General features: G+C 44.0%; 2 protein-coding genes across 3 annotated transcripts in view; one reads left to right on the top strand and one right to left on the bottom strand.

Moving 5' to 3' along the window:
- Positions 1 to 5,388: 5,388 nt before the first annotated feature.
- Positions 5,389 to 7,378, bottom strand: LOC148164075 (uncharacterized). The gene is made up of 2 exons (XM_088023910.1): positions 7,108 to 7,378; positions 5,389 to 6,776 (listed from the first exon to the last, which is right to left on the bottom strand). The coding sequence occupies exon 2, from the start codon at positions 6,529 to 6,531 to the stop codon at positions 5,602 to 5,604; it is 930 nt and encodes a 309-aa protein (XP_087880036.1). The 5' UTR covers positions 6,532 to 6,776; positions 7,108 to 7,378; the 3' UTR covers positions 5,389 to 5,601.
- The window catches only part of CRYBG1 (crystallin beta-gamma domain containing 1), a 48,490-nt gene continuing 36,219 nt past the window's right edge, over positions 6,589 to 18,859 (top strand). The window contains exons 1-5 of one of the 2 annotated variants that reach the window (XM_088023908.1): positions 6,589 to 7,305; positions 11,741 to 14,069; positions 16,004 to 16,051; positions 16,137 to 16,255; positions 17,894 to 18,059. In XM_088023908.1, the coding sequence (XP_087880034.1) occupies positions 6,617 to 7,305; positions 11,741 to 14,069; positions 16,004 to 16,051; positions 16,137 to 16,255; positions 17,894 to 18,059 (3,351 nt within the window). In that variant the 5' untranslated portion in view covers positions 6,589 to 6,616. The remainder of the gene's footprint in view (positions 7,306 to 11,740; positions 14,070 to 16,003; positions 16,052 to 16,136; positions 16,256 to 17,893; positions 18,060 to 18,859) is intronic. The other variant, XM_028104141.2, reaches the window with a different exon arrangement.

The raw sequence follows: 18,859 nt of genomic DNA, 5'->3' as shown, positions 1-18,859 counted from the left end.
AGTACTTAAATCCCTTTATTTTTTAAGCCACACAACTAAAATGATTTTTTAAAAAAACCTATGCATAAAAAAACTTCTCCCCAATGCAAACACATATACACCTGTTGAGAACCTAAGGTGTTATCAAAGTAATATGCCATCCTATCATTTACAATAATGTGCATTAGACTCATTCCTCATCATGGCTGAACTGAAGGAGCTACTTTAATTAAAGGCATCTTTTTTTTTTTTTAAGAAATCATAGTGAGTGCTTAGGGAATCACAAGTGTTGCAAAAAAAGTTACTTTTGTACATCAATGTGCCCGCTTTAGTAGGAGGCACATGTGAGTACATGTAAAAAGATCTTTTTTTTTTAAGATTTTATTTATTTGAGACAGAGAGAATGAGAGAGAGAGAGAGAGAGAGAGCACATGAGAGGGGGGAGGGTCAGAGGGAGAAGCGGACTCCCTGCCGAGCAGGGAGCCTGATGCGGGACTCAATCCAGGGACTCCAGGATCATGACCTGAGCCGAAGGCAGTTGCTTAACCAACTGAGCCACTCAGGCGCCGCATGTAAAAATATCTTGACCTGCTTTCTCGAGTCAGGTTTGGGCTGGTAGCCAGCAGGAACCCTGAAGAAATGGAAGTTTGTGTGCAAGGAGCCACACTGCCCTGCAGCATCCTCACATGGGCAGAATAGAGCTGCAGATTCTTGACCACACTAAGTCTTGGGCAAAAAAGATTTCCATTCTGTTTTGGTTTTGGGTAGACCTAATCATGTTTCTACTTATCTCCAAGAGTGTTGGTAACTCCCTTTGGGAAGGGAGAAGGGATGTTACTAATTCCAGTAGCAGCAAATACTTTATGTCCACTGCTAGCTCTAAGTCCCTGTGCTAAGTGTTGGGAATGCAGACAGGACATTTTTCCTGCTCTTAAGGGGCTTATATTCCACTTATAATCCCCAAAAGGTGGGAAACACATGAAGGACTTATTTTTAAACAGTATGTTAATTACATTTTCATTTAATATGCTCAACATATTTTTCTTCAACCTCCAAATCTGATTTCAGGTGAAGTACTTCTAAATTTAAAGCAAAGACTCCAATAGGCAATCAGGTGGTTGGGGGTGGGCGAGGGGGATCGCGGGGGAGTTAAGCACACTATTTTACTTGTATGTCCAGACATTTTCGTATGTTAGCAATTTGTAGTGTATTAACAATTTATCCTGTATTTCCTGGCCTTTTGCTCCCCCCTAGTTGAGAGGATTGCCGAGATCTCTGAAATTACACTAAATTACTCTGAAATTTACTCAGCGGCCGCTGCGGATAGCAGGCGCTGCTGCATAAGGTCGGGAATCAAGCACAGCTCTGCAGCCCGTGCTCCGCTGGAGTATGGGCTCGTCCTCCATGCTTACACACGCCCCTAACGAGCCACATTTCATATTAACCAACAAGAGCACTAAAACAAGTCCTAGCACACGACCTATGGACGATCTCTGAAGTAGAGCTGTTGTGAACTGCACTCTTCCCCATTGGGCGGGAGTGACCGAGGATTCCAAGTGCAAATTCTGCACAGTGAGGTAGGCCGGCTGCCTTAAATAAGGCGGGCAGAGAGTACACCGGAAAGAGTTAACTGCAAAGGCGGTCTTAGGTTGCAGGGCTCTGCTGTAGTCTGAACACCCAGCCCAAGAACACTCAGGACCCTGACCCAGCAGGGAGGAGAGCCTGGGGAGGAGCCTAGGAGAGCAGGAAGAAGGGTGATTGGCCCTCATGCCTCCTAGCAAACCACTCCCCTTCCTGACAGATTGTGGTGGAGGTTGAGTGAGTAGGTGCTGAGTCCCATCCTACCTTTAGCACTCCAGGTGCAAAGGCTCCTACTTAAGAAGATCCCTACTCTGTACTTGCAGGCCATCTAGTTTTTCATTGTCCATCTGCCATGCTCATTCTTCCTCTATGAACACTGGAAAGGAAAAATTCCTGGCTGAAAAGAAATCTACGTCCTGTTTTAAGAAGGGGTGTTTCTCAAAGACATGACTGTGAACTTTACTTCGAATGAACTCTGCTCAGAGTGCCTTGCGTAGAGATATGCTGGAGATGCCCAGGGACCTGTCTCCTGGGGGAAGGCTGCATTCCCCTGTAAATGAGGACCTAGCTCTTAAAATGACTCGAGGCTCCCATTAACTAAGAACTCTGAAATGGGCACCTGATCCAGATGGATTGTTTCTCATGGGAAAGTTTTATTTTTGAACCAACTTTATTAAGATATAACTTATATATAAAAATTGTACCCATGTTAAGTATACAGTTTGATGAGTTTTGAAAGGTACGTACATGTGTGAACTATCACCACAATTAAGATATACAACATTACCTTTACCCCCAAGTTCCCTTGTGCCTCTTTCCAATCACACTGCACCCATCCACCCCCTCCTTACCCTCAGGCAACCACTGATCTACTTTCTATGATTATATATTAGATTTGCATTGTCTAGAATAGCATATCAATGGAACCATGCTGAATGTAACATTTTGAGTCTGGTTTCTTCCACTTAGCATAACATTTTTAAGATTTATCCATGTCATTACATGCTTCAGATGTTTGGCCCTTTTTGTTGAGTAGTATTCTGTTGTATGGATGTACCAAATTTGTTTCACCATTCACCATTGATGGGCATTTACGCTGTTTCCAGTTTTTGGCAATTATTAATGAAACTGCTGTGAACATTCATGTATAAACAGACAACGCTCTACAATTCTAGGAAATTCAATACACAAAACAGCAGCCTGGCAGGTGATAAACTGGCTGCCCTTCTGAGGGCAGGAGGAGTCAAGTAAGTTGATGAGGCCGAGTTACAAAAAGCAACCGGTTTTGTAAAAAGCAGCTATAGCCAAAAATGAAAAAAAAAAAAAATGCCTGCACTGAGGCAGAGAGGACTGCTGATCAGGCACCTTTCAACCCCATGGGAAAAATGGATTGCAACATGATTGGCTGGACAGAGTAATACATACACTTAATGGTTTTCCTTTGACACAGGCTAAAATTGAACCAACAAGACTCAACCGTTTCTTCCTGGGTACTTCTTTAGAATATGTTTGAAGGCCTGTCCACGCAGCAGAGACAAAGTGCTCCATCTCCAGAGTTAGAAAGACTACTGGTGGGGCGCCTGGGTGGCTCAGGTCATGATCCCAGGGTCTGGGGATCGAGCCCCTCATCGGGATCCCTGCTCAGTGGGGAGTCTGCTTCTCCCTCTCCTCCCCACTCGTTCTGTCTCTCTCAAATAAATAAAAATTTTAAAAAATCTTTTAAAAAGACTACTGGCTGGTGGAACCTTGGGCAGGGGTAAGAAACCTTGGCAAATGGGCATCAGAAGAGTACCTACCTCAAGGGCTGTTAGGATGATTAGATAGGATTCCATGTAAATCTCTTTGCAAATGTCTAGCGCCTAAGAAGGGCTCAGTGAGCATAAACTATGTTTAAAAATCATGTAATACCTTTGACTTAGAGTAAGAATCCAAATATATTACTTAGGTAGTTGGAATGTTTATTTTTCTTCTTAAATCACACCGTGAATTCTTCCTATATTATTTATATAACCATTGTGGGATTGAATTATTAATCAAAATCTGACTAGAGTTTAGAAGTGTATCAGTTAAGTCACAAAAGCTCCCAGTGGCTGCAGCACGGGCCCATCTCCTCATGCAGCAGCTAGCTAGTTCCAAAGCTCCCGCCAGGTGCTTCTCAAAGCAACAGAATCACTCAGGGCTTGTCAGTAAATGTGGTTCATGAGCACTTCCTCAGGAGCCGATTATGGGGGTGTATGGCCTGCATACAACCTCTTCCTCTGGGCTGACTCTGTCTCTGCACCTCCCCGTCCTCTGAAAGGAGTCGCCGTGGTGGAGCTGAAGGAGCACGTGTTGGAAGCTGAGGACTTGGGTTTGATCCTGACTTTATTGTCTTACCCCCGCCCCCCTTCGTCGCTTTGCGTCGGAGCCAGGCTGTCGCAGAATTACATGTTACACTGCCTGCCGGAGCTGTCTCAATAAATGCTTGTTGACCATGTTTATTTCCGTGGTTTATCTTACAGTCTTTCCTATTTCCCACCATTTCCAAAGTCCACTGGCGGCATATAACGCAAAGGAAATGGAGCTGCTTTGAACAGTGATTCAGAAATCTCTCTGTAAACAGTCAATATTGTAAAAACTGCCCTGAATGTTCGCCTTCCAGGAAAGTTGGGGCTCAAGCTAGCTCCCAGGTTTTAAGTGGAAGAGGTAATTCTTGGGTTATTGTAGCCACACGTGTGGTCCTGGTTTCAGTGGGTTCGTCACGCTGAGCACGCCGCCTTCCCTTAGGAGCCTACCCCTTCCTAGGACGGCCTCCTCCTCTTCCTGCCTGCCCCGGGCCCTCACCTACCCCCTCTCCAGGCAAACCGCGGGGCGCCGCAGCGCCCACTGGCAGGTTTGCTCTTATTGATTAGTTCAGAGCCGCCTCCGCGTCCGGCGCGGGCACCAGGTGCGGGCCGTTTGGCTCCAGGCTATGTAGGAGGTGCACGTTTTTCCGTTCCCCGAATCCGTGCGGAACGACGCGGGCGACCCGGACCCCTTCCCACGGGTGGGTCGGCTTCCTGGGCTCGCGCCTGAAGCCCTGCGGGGCGGTGAGGGACGGGCCTCCGGCTGAGGTCGGCGTGGGCAGAGCCAGGTGCGCTCCGGTCTCTCGGCGCCCCCCCACCCCACCCCCGGCCGGAGAGGCTGGTATGCGACCGTGGTCGCCCTCCACCTTCGCCCTCCTTCCTCCAGGTACTCCCAGTATTTGCACTCCTAGGAGCTCCCCGCGGGGGAAAGGCCTCTCGGGTGAGCTCCAGAGCGGCCGCATCGCTTTGAGGGGGACCAGCTGGCGTTTGAATGCCCGCGTACTTCTCCCATTGGAGAAGTGCGGGCCCGGCCCGCCGGGAACCACTAGCCTGGCTACCCGCCGGCCCAGGTGCTCGAATCCTGGTTTTCTAAAGAGTTTTCATTTGCAGTTGTGTTACACCCAGGTGGCTTCTTCCTGTTCTAGACAAGAGTGCTAGAACTTTTTACTCATTTTCCTTTCTTCTTATAAAAAGGGCGGTGTTCCAAAACAAACAACTCTCTCCTTTAAGATACTTTAGGGGCTCCTGTGTGGCTCAGTTGGTTGAGCGTCTGACTTCGGCCCAGGTCGGGAGCTGCCGTCCTGCCTGGGGTCAGCCCAGCGTGGAGGCTCCCTGCTCAGCGGAGAGTCTGCTTGTCCCTCTCCCTCTGCCCCTGTCCCCCCACCCCGGCTCTTTCCCTCTCTCTCTCTTAAATAAATAAAATCTTTAAGATACTTTAGTGTGTTTACTGCTGCCCTGTAGTCACGCATGGCTGTTTTGAAATTGCATCTTTATTGAGGAAGAAGGTAAAAAGGCAAAAGCTAGAGAGACCTGGGGATTGTTTATTTTGAATATATGATTATTTGGACCGCCTGAATTCTCCTTTAAAACACAAGAATTATAGTTAAAGGAACTGTTATTCCAAGTAGCACCTAACATAGATGCGGCTTAAGAAAAATTTGAAAATCTGAGTTTATTTTGTTGGAATAAATGTAACAAAAACACAACTCTCTAATTTTCAGTTAGACTGGTTTCTTACCATTTTGGCTTGTAGTTCTGCAATGTACTTACTACTAAGGAGGGGGAAAACCAGATTCTCATAGTTTCTCTCTCCCCCAACCCCTTTTGTTTTCCAGTCCAGAGCACAACCACCAGAAGAAAACAAAAGGAAGCCAGTTTTGGGAAAACTTGGCAATCTGTTCACGGCTGGAAGGAGAAGGACCAGCAGAAACGGGTTAGAGGGTCCCGCCAGCTCCGATGCCAAATCAGTGTCTCCCAAAGATGTAACCTCTTCCAAACTCCCGGAAAGAGAGAATAAGAGTAAACCCCAGGGCAGCCAACCAAAGCAGAAAGACACGTGCGAGGAGGGTTCCCCGCAGGAGCAGCCCCGGGAGTCGGAGGAGCACGCCGAGACCCGCGTGCGGGTAGCCCCCCGCGACGCCGAGCTGTCACCTTCCACGAGCAGCCGTGCGGCGGCTGTGCAGCAGTGCCGGGAGAGTGAGTCACTCCAATTAGAACCTCTGGAGGCAGAGGGAGAGTCTTTCCCAGGTGCCACCACCGCTGCCAAGCAGCTGCATTCCTCACTTGAGAATTCCTCCAGGCAAGGGAACGCAGAGACGCCGGCTGGCAGTCCGGGGGAGGACGCTTCCCCCGGCGCTGGCTGCGAGCAGGAGACAGCCCAGGGTGCGAGGGGTGTGCTGGGGTCGCCCACCGGGGAGCGGCCTGCGGGGGGGCGAGGCGAGGCCGCTGACAGAGCCCCCAGTGTGTGTGCCGGGGCAGGCTCTCTGGAGCCCCCTGAGGACGCGTCCGCTCCGCCAGGTGGCCCCCGGGCCGAGGGCGAGGGGAACTGTTCCGACTCGGCGCAGGCAGACGGCAAAGCCGGGCCCCGAGGGCGACAGGGCCGGCCCGGCGAGCGCGCCCACCCCGCCACCGTGTTAACTTTGGACATCTACTTGAGCAAGACTGAGGTGGCACAGGTGGACGAGCCGGGCGCGATTACCCCGGGCGCAGAAGACTGCGGCGATTCTAACGATATGGAGAAAAGGTCGGGCGGCCGCAGGTCGGGCAGGCGGAGAAGGTCGCAGAAATCCACCGACTCCCCCGGGGCGGACACGCCGCTGCCCGAGAGCGCGGGCGACGACGACGCGGTGTTCGACTACGAGGTGGCGCCAAACGCGGCCACGGAGAACGGCTCTGCGGAAAAGAAAGTGAAATCTCCGAGGGCGGCCCCCGACGGGGGCGTTGCCTCCGCTGCGGGCGCGGAGTCCAAGTCCAGCCCCGGTTCCAGGGGGCCGCTCCGCGGGGAGTCCGACCGGGGCAAACAGCCGCCGCCGTCCTCGTCCCCCACCAAGAGGAGGGGCAAAAGCCGCGTCCCCGAGGCCGCGCCTACCTCGCCTGCCGGCGGCCCTCGGGCTCCCGCCAAGGAGTCCCCCCCAAAGAGGGCGCCAGCGCCCGATCCCGTCGCCAAGGGCACCGCGGGGGACAACGGGGAGGAGGCGGCCCGGGTCGTCCCCCGCGAGCTCACCGTCAAGAGCAGCTCGCTGCTGCCAGAGATCAAGCCCGAGCACAAGAGGGGCCTGTTCCCCAACCACTTAGACAGCCGGGGAGAAGGTAGTCGAAGCAAAGAGCTGGGCAGATCGACCGGTGGCTCTGACTTGGACGGCTTGAAGCCCAGGCACCATTTCGGTGCGGGCAGGTCGACAGTGACCACTAAAGTGACCCTGTAAGTAGCCGCGGACCGGGGCCTGGTGGAGCTGTGGGTGTCCGCAGACGTTCTGGGTGGTGTTTCCGGGAGGCTCCGGGGTCTTTGCATTTGTGGCAGAACTATCTGTGCGCCGAGTTTTCCCCTCTGTGTTGAAACAGAGATAGTGAAGGGCCAATTAACACAGTTTAAGAAGATGACACTTCGGGAGGATAGCCGGGTTGTTAATTACTGTTCTGATAGAATGTTTAAGTTGAATGAATGTAAAAATCTCTTGAGGCTCAATGTTTACATCAACAATTGAAAGAAGACCGCTTGGCCTGACGTTAGCTAATCCTTTATTCAAAATGTACAGCAGCGTTCCTGGATAGGGCATTCTTGAAACACCTATGCAGTGGATCTGGAAACATGGATCAAAAACTGTTACGTTCAGTATGACCCAGTAGTAGCTTTGACATGTGTGGGTTTAAGAGAATTCATAGAACTTTTTCTGGAATTTAGTGCAGCTTAAAATTTCTAATTCCCCTCCTTAGAATGTTCAGGGGGTTAGTGGCATTTTTGCCCCCAGGTTAAAGAGTAATTCTTAGTTATTGAAATGAAGAAAGAATAGTGTTCTTACTGGGGGACTTTGTTAAATCAAAGGACACATTGGAAGGATCAAGCTCAACAACAGACTGATTACCTGCTATTAAGTTCATTGATTCCCCCCCCCCAAATATTTATTGAGTGCCTTCTGTGCATGGTATTGTGCCAGGAACTATGAGGAAAAACTCAGACTATGACTCAGTATATTGCTCCTGAGAAGTTTATGGCCCACTCTGGCATGCAAGATGCAGATAAATAACTGTATGAGGTGGTGGCTGAGGGAACTGCTGAGAGGGTTATCTGCTGTAAAGTCTGGGGAAGTGCAAAGCAGGAGAAATCACTGTTGGCTTTTTGGAGATGGGCTAGTGCCTTGAGGCTAACTTGAGGTTTGTATAGGTGGATGGGGTAGGGAGGGTTTGCTATAAAACTCAAGATCCTCTCCCCTTCCCACACTCTCACTTCCCCACCTCCCAGCTAGCGCCTGTGAAAAATGAATATCTAACTGCCCGAGTTTTTCCCACATTTGCACATTTATTAAAAGAGCCGGTATTTTCACAGCATTTTGATTCTGAAACCGAATGGTTTCATTCTATTTGAATTCTTGAGTAAGTAAGCTTTAGAGTAGAAGGTCTGTGGTAAACACTTGAGGGAGAACCTACTTAATGAGTAATGTGTGCTACCTCCCCAGTTGCCAACCTGGAGACCTTTGATAAAGCCAGCTATTTATTCTGTAACAGCTGTGTCAGAGAAGTAACCGGAGTAAATGATGCCCATTATTTGTAGAAGGCCCAGTGTGACTGAATATTCAAACCTCCTAAGTGTGAGCTTAGAGAAATGTTGCTGTGGAGCTGTGTAAGGATGCCTTACCTGCCTTCCAATTGCAGAAGGCCAGTGGAAAAACCAGAAATGTTACAAGGAGTAGGGTAAACAAACCTGGGAAACGTTCTTATAATGAACTCTTCATGTGCTGTTTTCAGTACAAGCACTAAATCAAACGTTTTCTCTGTGCCGATTATTTTCTACCTAAAAAATTTCCCTTTACAAGGCATTTGGCTTGTGTTTTCCACAGGGCCTCATGCTTGGTGAATTGGCAAACTATTGAAATGGGAAATTAATTCCTTCTAGTTTTTTTCTGTTTAATGAATTTTTCCCCCAGTTTTTTTCCTCTGATTGTATTTCAAGAAGAAATGTTATTCAGATTATTTTTAAAAACAATTTGCATCTGATGTTTTAGTTAAAATTATTTTATATTCCCTGAAAAAGGACATACAGCAAGTTTCTTGATCCTGTTAGAAAAATTACATCTTCAATTCTGTACCAAGTATTGAATGTTGAGATTCTTAACAATGGTATATTTAGAATAAGGAAAATTTTCCTCTCCTAGCCATGGCTTTTTAAGACACCAGATTATTTTCCCCTCTCACATTATAATAAAGGTATTAAGGTATTAAACATGAATTATAGAAGCCTTCCTTTTAATCAGTTTGAGCTAGGTTAATTGTAGTGACTCTTAGTCGCAGAACTTAATAACACAGAAAGTTTGGTAGTAAAATATATTTTGATCTTGGTGTAAATCTTTAATGTGCAGATGTGGTTCCTGTCCTTAAGGTAGCTTGTTGGCTAACCTTTGGTGTTTTCCATTTACATAGTAAGATATACTTTGATGTTTGACTGTTCCTTGAGCTGATTAGTGAGAATTTTTAAAAATGTATATGTACTGGTATGTGAACATCCTTCATTAGCCGATGGCATTTGTAAGCTCTCCATTTCTACTCCACTGGTTTTGGAATTTAATCTTCAAGGTAGTGTGTGTAAATTAATTTTCTTTTTAAATTTAAGCTGTGCACCCACCATGAGGGAGCCTAGCTATCTTATGGAGATACTGGAGAAAGCAATGCCTAAGAGAAATTCATGAGAGAATATCAAATTTAGTATTTAAATCAAATTCCTAAAAATAAAAATCTAAATTCCTAATGCCATATTTGGGAAGGACTTCTCAAGTCTTTTCAGTCTTCTCATTTTATCCAGAGGGATAAGGTGTCTCACCCAAAGTCCTATTGCCTGTTCCTTCAAAAGGTTCCTCTTTCTTGAAGGTCAATGAATCCTTGTGGAGGCAGCATGAGATTTCTGTGTGTCTCTACTTTTCATTATCAAGGTGGCCTCCAAAGTATGATTGCTTCAGATCTCATGCTAATTCATTGACTTCTTGAATAGGTAAAGCTGGAAAGAACAAGATTTGGCCCCTGAGGTCTGGGGATGTAGGAGCGTAGAGTGGTCAGGAGCATTTCCTCTGAGACCAGAACACCTGGTTTCAAACCCTGGCCCTGTCACTCACTGGCATATGACTTTTGGCAAATTACCTGCCTTTTCTAGGCTTCAACTTCCTCCTCTTAAAAGAGAACATATAAAATAGTACATTAAGCAAGCAGAGTGTTTGTCAAGTGTGTGTCAATCAGTGATTGTTAGTGGTTATTATCTCTTCATTTCAGAAACCACTAGGCCTATGGTTCAGACATTTTTTTGTGTTTAGCTTTGGAGCCCATTCTTCTAGGAAAACTTATATAAAAGTGATATATGAAACAGATAAATAGAAGTGCTTCTGGTTGAAAGGAGGGGGGCTGGCCCCAGCTCCGGCCCTCCAGCTCTATTGTCCGCACTGTAACTGTTGAAAAGAACCCCCAGAATCCCTTCAGCCATTCCTTGGGGAAGATGGGGGTGGGGAGAGGACCAGTTCTGTTCTAAACTATCTAGTTTGTTTTTTCCAGGTAGAGAAGGTAGCGAGTCCAGTCATAGATAATCAGTGTAAGAGCCAGGACCAGGGCTGGTGAATGTCATAGAGAGAACATTTTGTTTCTCAGAAAGAGAACAGTGCATACCTTCAAAGATTTATGATTTCCACTAGGGGGTAATAACCAAGAAACATTATAGTTTCTAGAGTAAGGGGAGACTCCCTTTGCCTCCAAAAAGGTGACAAAACTAACAATTGAGTTAGTTTTTTTAACTAACAATTGAGTTAGTTTTTTTAACTAACAATTGAGTTAGTTAATTTACTGATAAGTAAATTATGGTACGTCCATATGATGAAAATTTATGCAGACATTAGGAAAACTTCAAATTTTTTAGTAACTTGAAAATGAAAAATGTGAAATATAAGATTAATCTTTTTTTTTAAAGACAAGATCTGAAACTCTATGAACAGAATAATTCCAATTCTGTTAAAAATATTTTGGTATGTATACACGAAGACTAAATTATACTAAAATGTTAACAGGGAGATTGTTTGAGTGGTAGGAGTATGAGTGATTTTTCATTTTTATATCTTCCAAATGTTCTGTAGTGAACACACTTATATAATCAGAGTAAAGTTATATGAAGGAAGATGAAGGGGATAAAATATCCAAAGAGGTAAATAATAGATAAATATTTTTGTAATCTAGCCCTTTTGAAATAATGTTTAAAAATAAAATAAAAACACACAATTGATATTTGGGGAAATCATTTACATACTTAAAATAAGGGAGTACATTAAATATATAAATTGAATCTAATGTTCTTCAAGCCCTAAGATGTCTTCTGACTCTAGCGTTGAGCACTGTGCTCACATATTAGATACTTGATAAACTTGCTAACCTCCCACCTCTTGACTTTCTTAGCTATAAAATTTTCTCATTTATCATACAGAAGCAAAGCATCCACTAAAAATAGTTGATAGTGTATTTAGGATTGTTTTTAAAATAGTCTCATAAAAAAACAAATGTTACTTACCAGAAAGATGTTGGCTTTTCATAATAATAAATGTTTTATAATAAATTGGTATGTTCACTTTTTAAAACTAGGTCAATAACTTTATCTTACTGCTTTATTTGTGCAGCCCGGCCAAGCCCAAACATGTGGAACTAAATCTTAAAACTCCTAAGAATCCTGATGGTTTGGGAAATGAGCATAATCCATTTAGCCAGCCAGTTCATAAAGGAAACACTGCCAACAAAATCTCCTTATTTGAAAACAAACGGGCCAACAGTAGCCCAAGATATGCTGACATTCGAGGCACAAGGAACACTCCCACCTGTAATAAAACCTTTGTCGGGAGGGCGAAGCTGAATTTAGCCAAAAAAGCCAAAGAGATGGAGCAATCTGAAAAGAAAGTAATGCCAAATAGTCACCAGAATGGTATGCTGGTGAAGGAAACCTCGCCAGAATCTGAAGTTATGGAGGAGGAGATCCCACCAGCAGCCGGGAGCCCCAGTGCAGGAGGGATGGAGGCTGAGCCTACCGAGGGTCCAGCTCTTGGTTCTCTGCTTAACCAGGGTGATAGAGCAGAAATGCAAACAGATGCTGGCTGCCCTTCCGAAGCAGTGGTTACTGCTCCGATTCCTGTGAAGGACCACAGGCCCTTAGGAGAGGATGACTCAAAGGCTGCAGACAGCAAAAGGCTTGCACTCGAAAATATGACTGACCCAGCACAGGGTGTTCCCGCCATTCTTGATACCAAAGATTCCCCTCCAACAGCCGGACCAAAGCCACAGGATGCATTTTCTGACTCACAGCCCCCATCTGAGTCACCCAACGGGCCTTCTCTCTCACAGCCTGCACCCAAAGACACACATGTTCAAGCTCCCAGAAGCAGTGTTCCATGCACTGATCTAGAAGTGTCAGAAAACCATCATGAATGTGTTCTGCCTGTGTCACATAAAAATGAGGAGAAAGGACCACCCTCCAAACCCACAGGAGGAGGAGAAGGAGGAGCAGCGAGCCCTCCTCCTCTGTCCACAGAGCACAGCCCAGAAGTTGTGGGAACGGAGCATCCATCCAAGGTCCTGGTCCAGGTCCGGTCCTTCAGGCTCCCTGTGGAGAGCACCCAAGATGTGGGCTCCCAGGTCATTTCTGAGAGCTCTGAAGTTAGAGAAGCACCGTTGCCAGGCTGTCACAACCATGACCTTGAAGTGGTTTCTGTTGCAAGCTGTGCTCCCCAGAAAGAGGAAGGGCTGGGCAGTGAGAGCCCCTCATCCAAGCACATTCATTGCGAAGAGGAACATGCAGCAAAATCTGGCCCACAAGTCATGCCACCCGAATCTGAGAAAGCTTTGCCTATACAGGCTCAAAGTCAGGGCGATAGAAAACCCCTGAAGGCTGACCCTGGCAGCAGAGATCATTTAGAAACTCCTCAAAGTCCAGACCAAAATGTTGTGAATGGGCAGGCCAGCCCTGCCAGTCTTTTGAACATCTCTGCAGGTAGTGATGACAGTGTATTTGATTCTTCTTCAGATATGGAAAAATTCACTGAAATTATCAAAAAGATGGACAGCACCATCTGTGTGCCTCAGAAGAAAAAGAAGGCCAGGGTGCCCAACTCACCTGCCCCTCCCTTTGTCATGCCTCCGATTCATGAGGACAATTTAGAAAAGGTGTTAGATCCCAATGTGTTTACCTTTGGTTTGGGGAAGAAGAAGGAAAGCCAGCCAGAAATGTCACCAGCTTTACATCTGATGCAGAACCTTTACACAAAATCCAACCTGAGGCCCAAACGCACATCCACTGAGCAGAGTATCCTGTTCAAGTCCTTGTACACTCACACTAATGGGAAAGACGAACCTTCGACGGTTGCGGAGACAAATGACAAAGAGAACAAAGATGTCCCCAATGGCGGAGTCAAGAGATCCAGGCTAGAAAAAAGTGCACTCTTTTCCAGCATGCTGCCTTCTTTACCGCAAGACAAAATCTTTTCTCCCTCTGTGACATCAGTCAGTACCATGACCACATCTTTCAGCACTCCTCAGAACACTTCTCTTTCTCGGGCTTCGGCATTACCGCCCAGGGCTGAGAGTGCCCCGCCCTGCGGTGCAGACAAAGAGCAGCCAAACCTTCCACCGAGCAACGTAAAGGTCTTCAACTTCGACTCAACAAATGCGTCTCCTTTGGGTTTGAAAAGTGCAAGCTACATGGAGAAATACCTGCCCAAAGAGGAAACCAAAGAAGACCTGGATTCACGAAGCAACCTACACTTGCCAGAAACGAAATTTTCTGAATTTTCTAAACTGAAGAACGGTGATGATCTGGAAAAGGCTAATCGTGTTGAGAGTGTTCTTAAGCCGAACTTGCTGAACTATGGAAATAGCGACACGGACTTCATGGGTCTTTTCAAATCCAGCCGGTTTGACCCAAACATGTCTTTTTCTGCAATGTCATTATCAGATACAACCGTAAGTAGCAACATATTACCATTTATTGGGGGTATTTATAAAATGAGAGGAGAGAGGGGTGATGAGCAATTCATGTTCTTTCAAATGGCTGTGTGTGTGAATGATAGTTGTCTATTCATTTATCACATTGAAAACCTACTATGTGTATAAAGGACTGCTAGGGGCCAAGGAGAAAACTACTAAGATTTCTGTCTTCAAGGTATTGGTACTTTAGTGAGGAAACTAAGCTATACATATTTTAAGGCTTATGAATTTATATGTTGTATTCTGAAAGGTGTAGGTAAGGTACCTTGAGAGTTCAGAGACAGACAAGTTTTTTTTTCTTACCTAGTTCTGTGCAAAAATGCTCAATGCTCTGCTTAGAATTTTGAAGATCTGTAAAGCTGCTTTATTTATTCAGAAAAGCCCCACCAAGAAATCTTATTCCTAACCCTTCTCTTGTGATGTAAGATTCACGCTTACATTAGATGTAGCATTAGATAATTATCCCATGCAATTCAGGAAGTCATTTCTCTTTACTTGGAAGTTTCATCAGGGAAACAGTTTTTCCTACCAAGTTGTTGGGGCAGAAAGAATTTTGGTCTACATGGGATCTTTCCTTTAATATTGCAGAAAGGGCAGCAAAATATGATTTTGAGGAACCATTATGATTTCTCCATCTTCTTTTATCCGAATTCCAGAAGTTGTTTTTTTTTTTTTTTCACTGAGTTTTTGGTGTGAGTTGTGTGTCTTTCTGTTACCAAGCGTGACACTCGAGAGAGGACAGTGAATGAGGAAGGCAGAATATAAGTTCTAGAAGGCAGCTCTGCTAGCCCCAAAACAGGAGGGGGCCTCTGCATTCCTGCTGCCCACACTGTGAGCTAGGCTGTCTGGCCAGTGTAGACCATTCTGCAGCACAGCATAATCCACGAGAAGATACCATGCCCTGTTCCTCATTTGAACGGGTACTGCAGCCTGTTTCCGTTTGTTGCGTGGGCTTTGGCTCAAGCCTAGCATAGAATATCATTTTGGAAGCTCTTTCAAAACATATGTTTGTGTGCCCATCGGAAGTTCAGATCCCCCTTTTCAAAAATGTTCAAACTTTTGGGTCTCAGGACACCTTTATATTTAAAAATTATTGAGGGCCCCAAAGAGCTTTTGTTCACATGAGTAATGCCTACTGGAATTGATTATATTAGAAGCTAACAGTAAGAAAAATTTAGAGCATGAGAACACACGAGCACACCTTCCATTAATCATCAGAGCAGTGGTGTCATCACATGTCCTGGACCCTCTGGAAAATTCTACTGCACTCTTGTGAGAGAGTGAAAGAGAGAAGGAGACTGAAAAGGGAAAATACCTTCTTCTTCTTATGAGAAGCATTTTGACCTCATTGACTTCCTGAAAGGTTCTTGGGGATCTTCCAAGGGCCCCAGGACCACACTTTGAGAACCACTGCTGTAAACAAACAAAACCGAATCAGCCCGTAGCACTCAGAAATCAGAAGATTTTTAGGTATTTCTCTCAAACACAAAATTTCCACTGGTCTACTTCCCATTCATTACAGCCATCTTTTCTCTTTTTAATAAGTCTTAGATCACTTCTTTTATTGCAGAGCAGTCTGATGAGTCTGACAACAGAATATATAGTTTCCCTGTGGAATCCCTTGAAAAATGAAGCCAAGTGGAGTAAAAAGGGGAAACAAAGTGTTTCATACTTTCTCTAAGTCTTTTTTATGGTTAAAAATGCACATTTAGAGGAGAAAAGCCTCTCAATTTAATAGTGCAGACTCAAAGGGAGCTTTAATATAGCTTTGGCACAGATGACAGTGGATTGTTTCAAAATTGATGAATTATGAGGCAAATAAATATGATCTTAACTGATCATGGGCAGAGAAACTCTGCAGGATGTTACACAAAGTTTAATTTGTTGTGTTTTTGTTCATCTGATTACAGACACTTAGAGGAAGTCTTACAAATAAAATCAATCCCCGACCTGGAAAGGTAAGATGATGTTCTGTTTCTAGCCTAGATTTTATTTTGGTCTGATACCATTCAACCATTTGCTGCCACTTCCATTTTCTTGTAGGTAGTGATCTACAGGGACTCGGATGTCTCTGATGAGTGCATTGAAGTTTTCAGTGACATTGAGGATTGCAGCTCTTGGAGCCTCTCTCCGGTGGTAATTGTCAAGGTCGTCAGAGGATGGTAAGAATGGTGCTCTCTGTTCCTGATTTTTAGAGGGTTTGTGTTTTATGTTTTTAGTTACCTTTTTGGTCTTCAGTACTTATTTAAAATTATGCCTTTAGTAATGTAAAGGGCAGAAAATACTAGTCTAGGGGTATTACAGGAAATTCATATCTAAGAAATTACGTTTTTTAACCACATTTCTGCTTTATAGAGGTGATGCCTGTTTATGCTAGAAAAGTCAGGCACGTGCAGCAGTACAACTTTCTTTTTCCCATATACCCCCACATCACACTGGCTGGGACTACCAAACATTGGAGTCCCCACTAACACTTCTGCTTTATGAATTTTCAGTGAGGTTGGGAAGAATTGTGCTAGTCATGTTGGTAGATTTTTAAATGTTCTATAAGAAAAGACATTGTGAATGACTAACCTAAAATTTATTTTCCAACTTTTCAGCAACTGATGGTTTTGATTAAAGAAAGTGGTGAAAAAAATATTTACCAGCTTGACAGCTTCTAGGAAATACACAGGAAGTTGAATTAAGAAAAGCCATTTTTAATAAATCACTTATCTGGCAAAAGGACTTATCTTTGATACCAATCTTGTTTGAAATAAAGAAGATTGGGCTTTAGACATTTGTGGTTTAAAAAAACTAGTAAGGTTTGCTTTTTTTTTCATTTGATTATATATGCAGCATCTTTCCTGTTAGGTTTTAGATATTTTAATGTTTTTCTATGTATTCAACACATTCATCACAAAAATATAATTAGCTTTTGTTCTTAAATTTGAAGACCGAAAATAACACTAAAAACAAATATTGTATAAATTTTGTTTTTAATATAATAGTGCTCTTTATTTTTTTTAAGATTTTACTTATTTATCAGAGAAAGAGAGGGAGAGGGAGAAGCAGACTCCCCGCTGAGCAGGGAGCCTGATGTGGGGCTCAATCCCAGGACCCTGAGATCATGACCTGAGCCAAAAGCAGATGCTTAACCGACTAGGCCACCCAGGCACCCAGTGCTCTTTTTTTTTTTTTTCCAGCTTTTGTTGGCTTCTCTCTTAAAAGCATAAGCATCTAAGAGCAGCACTGTCATATATTGATATGAGATTTTCTTTAGTGTTTGGTTGTTTGTTGTTGGGAAGGATATTTTTAAAATGCTCTCCATTAACATGCATATGGTACTTTGTATTAATATATCCATTGATATAGTTCTAGAATATAAGTAAAATCCCTCTAGAATTGTTTTCTACACGTATAAGGAGAAAAAAGAATTCTAGGAAAAGTCCATTTATCTGATGTATTACCATTTATAACTGTTTGCTAACTGACCGTTCTATAGAACGTTAGTGACTCTACGATGTTTATATTGATACCAAAAGTTCTTTAAGATCCTGATATGGTTTTTGGATTTTCAGAGGCTTAATTATGCCCAGTAAATTTAGTTTTAGAGAGAGCTTATACATTTTAATTACTAGAGAATTGGCCAGTATATATATGATAATTTGCCACAATATGTGAGAGAGAAAGAGAAGAGCAGGGGAGAAGGAGAGGGAAGCAGGGGACGGGGTTGGGGGAGGCTATTGGCTAGAATATTCGAGTCATCAAAACCTCTCTCACCAACACCAGCTAATAGTTTCGCTGTGTTTTACTCTTAGTTGGATTTTCTATGAGAAACCAAATTTTGAAGGACACTCCATCCCCTTAGAAGAAGGAGAATTGGAACTCTCTGGTCTCTGGGGTATAGAAGATGTTTTGGAAAGAAGTGAGGAGGCAGAGTCTGCTAAGCCCATGGTGATTGGTTCAATCAGACATGTGGTCCAGGTACGTTATGGGAAAATCAGAATCCATTGATTCATTCAGCAAGTATTTATTGAATGCCAGGGATGATTCTTTCTTTGAGAGAAAAGTTCATTTTATGAAATAAGTGATTGGGAAAAATACTCGATTGGTGCTCTATGAATATATTTTCTATAACTTAAGTGTTCGTACACTTGAATTAGAAAAGAAACATTCTAATTGATTAGTCATTTTTTTCATAAGAAATCTTGAAGGTTAATTTCTCACTCCTGTCCCCCATCCGTTCTCCAAAGTGTATTTTACTTAATAACCTGATTTGGATGAATTCTATATGAACAGATTTTTCTTTTACTTTGTTTTTTGGTTGCTGTGTGAGTTCTGATTACCTTGAGTGGCTTATAGGAATTCTGTTTTGGAAAAATAATCCCAAAATAATCCAGTTGAAAGTTCAACTCTGGGGTTTCAAGTAGGTTTAAGAACAGTAAGTAGTTGAGGTCACTTTAGGGACTGGCTAAAATGTCTTGGTTCCTTATTTGTTGATGAGGAAGTTGTCTTTCTGTGTGGCTGTTGAGATTTGATGATTCTTTACCTTTAAAAACCTAGGCAATGGTATCTTCCGAGTGGAAGATTAAAACCCCATTTGTGTAACAGAGTTGGGCGTTTTCATGAATAGGAAGATAAGGAGTGTTGTGAAATGAGAATGAGTGAGAATGAGTAACAGTTTTTGGCAGAGGAAAATGCCACTTGATTCTTAAGTCAACATTTCTGAGTGACTTCAGTGATCACTGGTATTCTAAATGATTTATCTTTTAATAGTTTTAAGT

The sequence above is a fragment of the Eumetopias jubatus genome, unplaced genomic scaffold (assembly GCF_037043125.1).
Source record: "Eumetopias jubatus isolate StellerSeaLion01/CBP00866 unplaced genomic scaffold, mEumJub1_p1.0 scaffold_6, whole genome shotgun sequence".
NCBI lineage: Eukaryota > Metazoa > Chordata > Mammalia > Carnivora > Otariidae > Eumetopias > Eumetopias jubatus.
The sequence above is the reverse complement of the archived record's forward strand: the minus strand, read 5'-3'. Positions and strand labels throughout refer to the sequence as shown.

Coding starts and splice junctions, on each gene's coding strand:
- LOC148164075 (XM_088023910.1), bottom strand. CDS start 6,531: ATGTCCAAAGTTAACACGGTGGCGGGGTGGGCGCGCTCGCCGGGCCGG.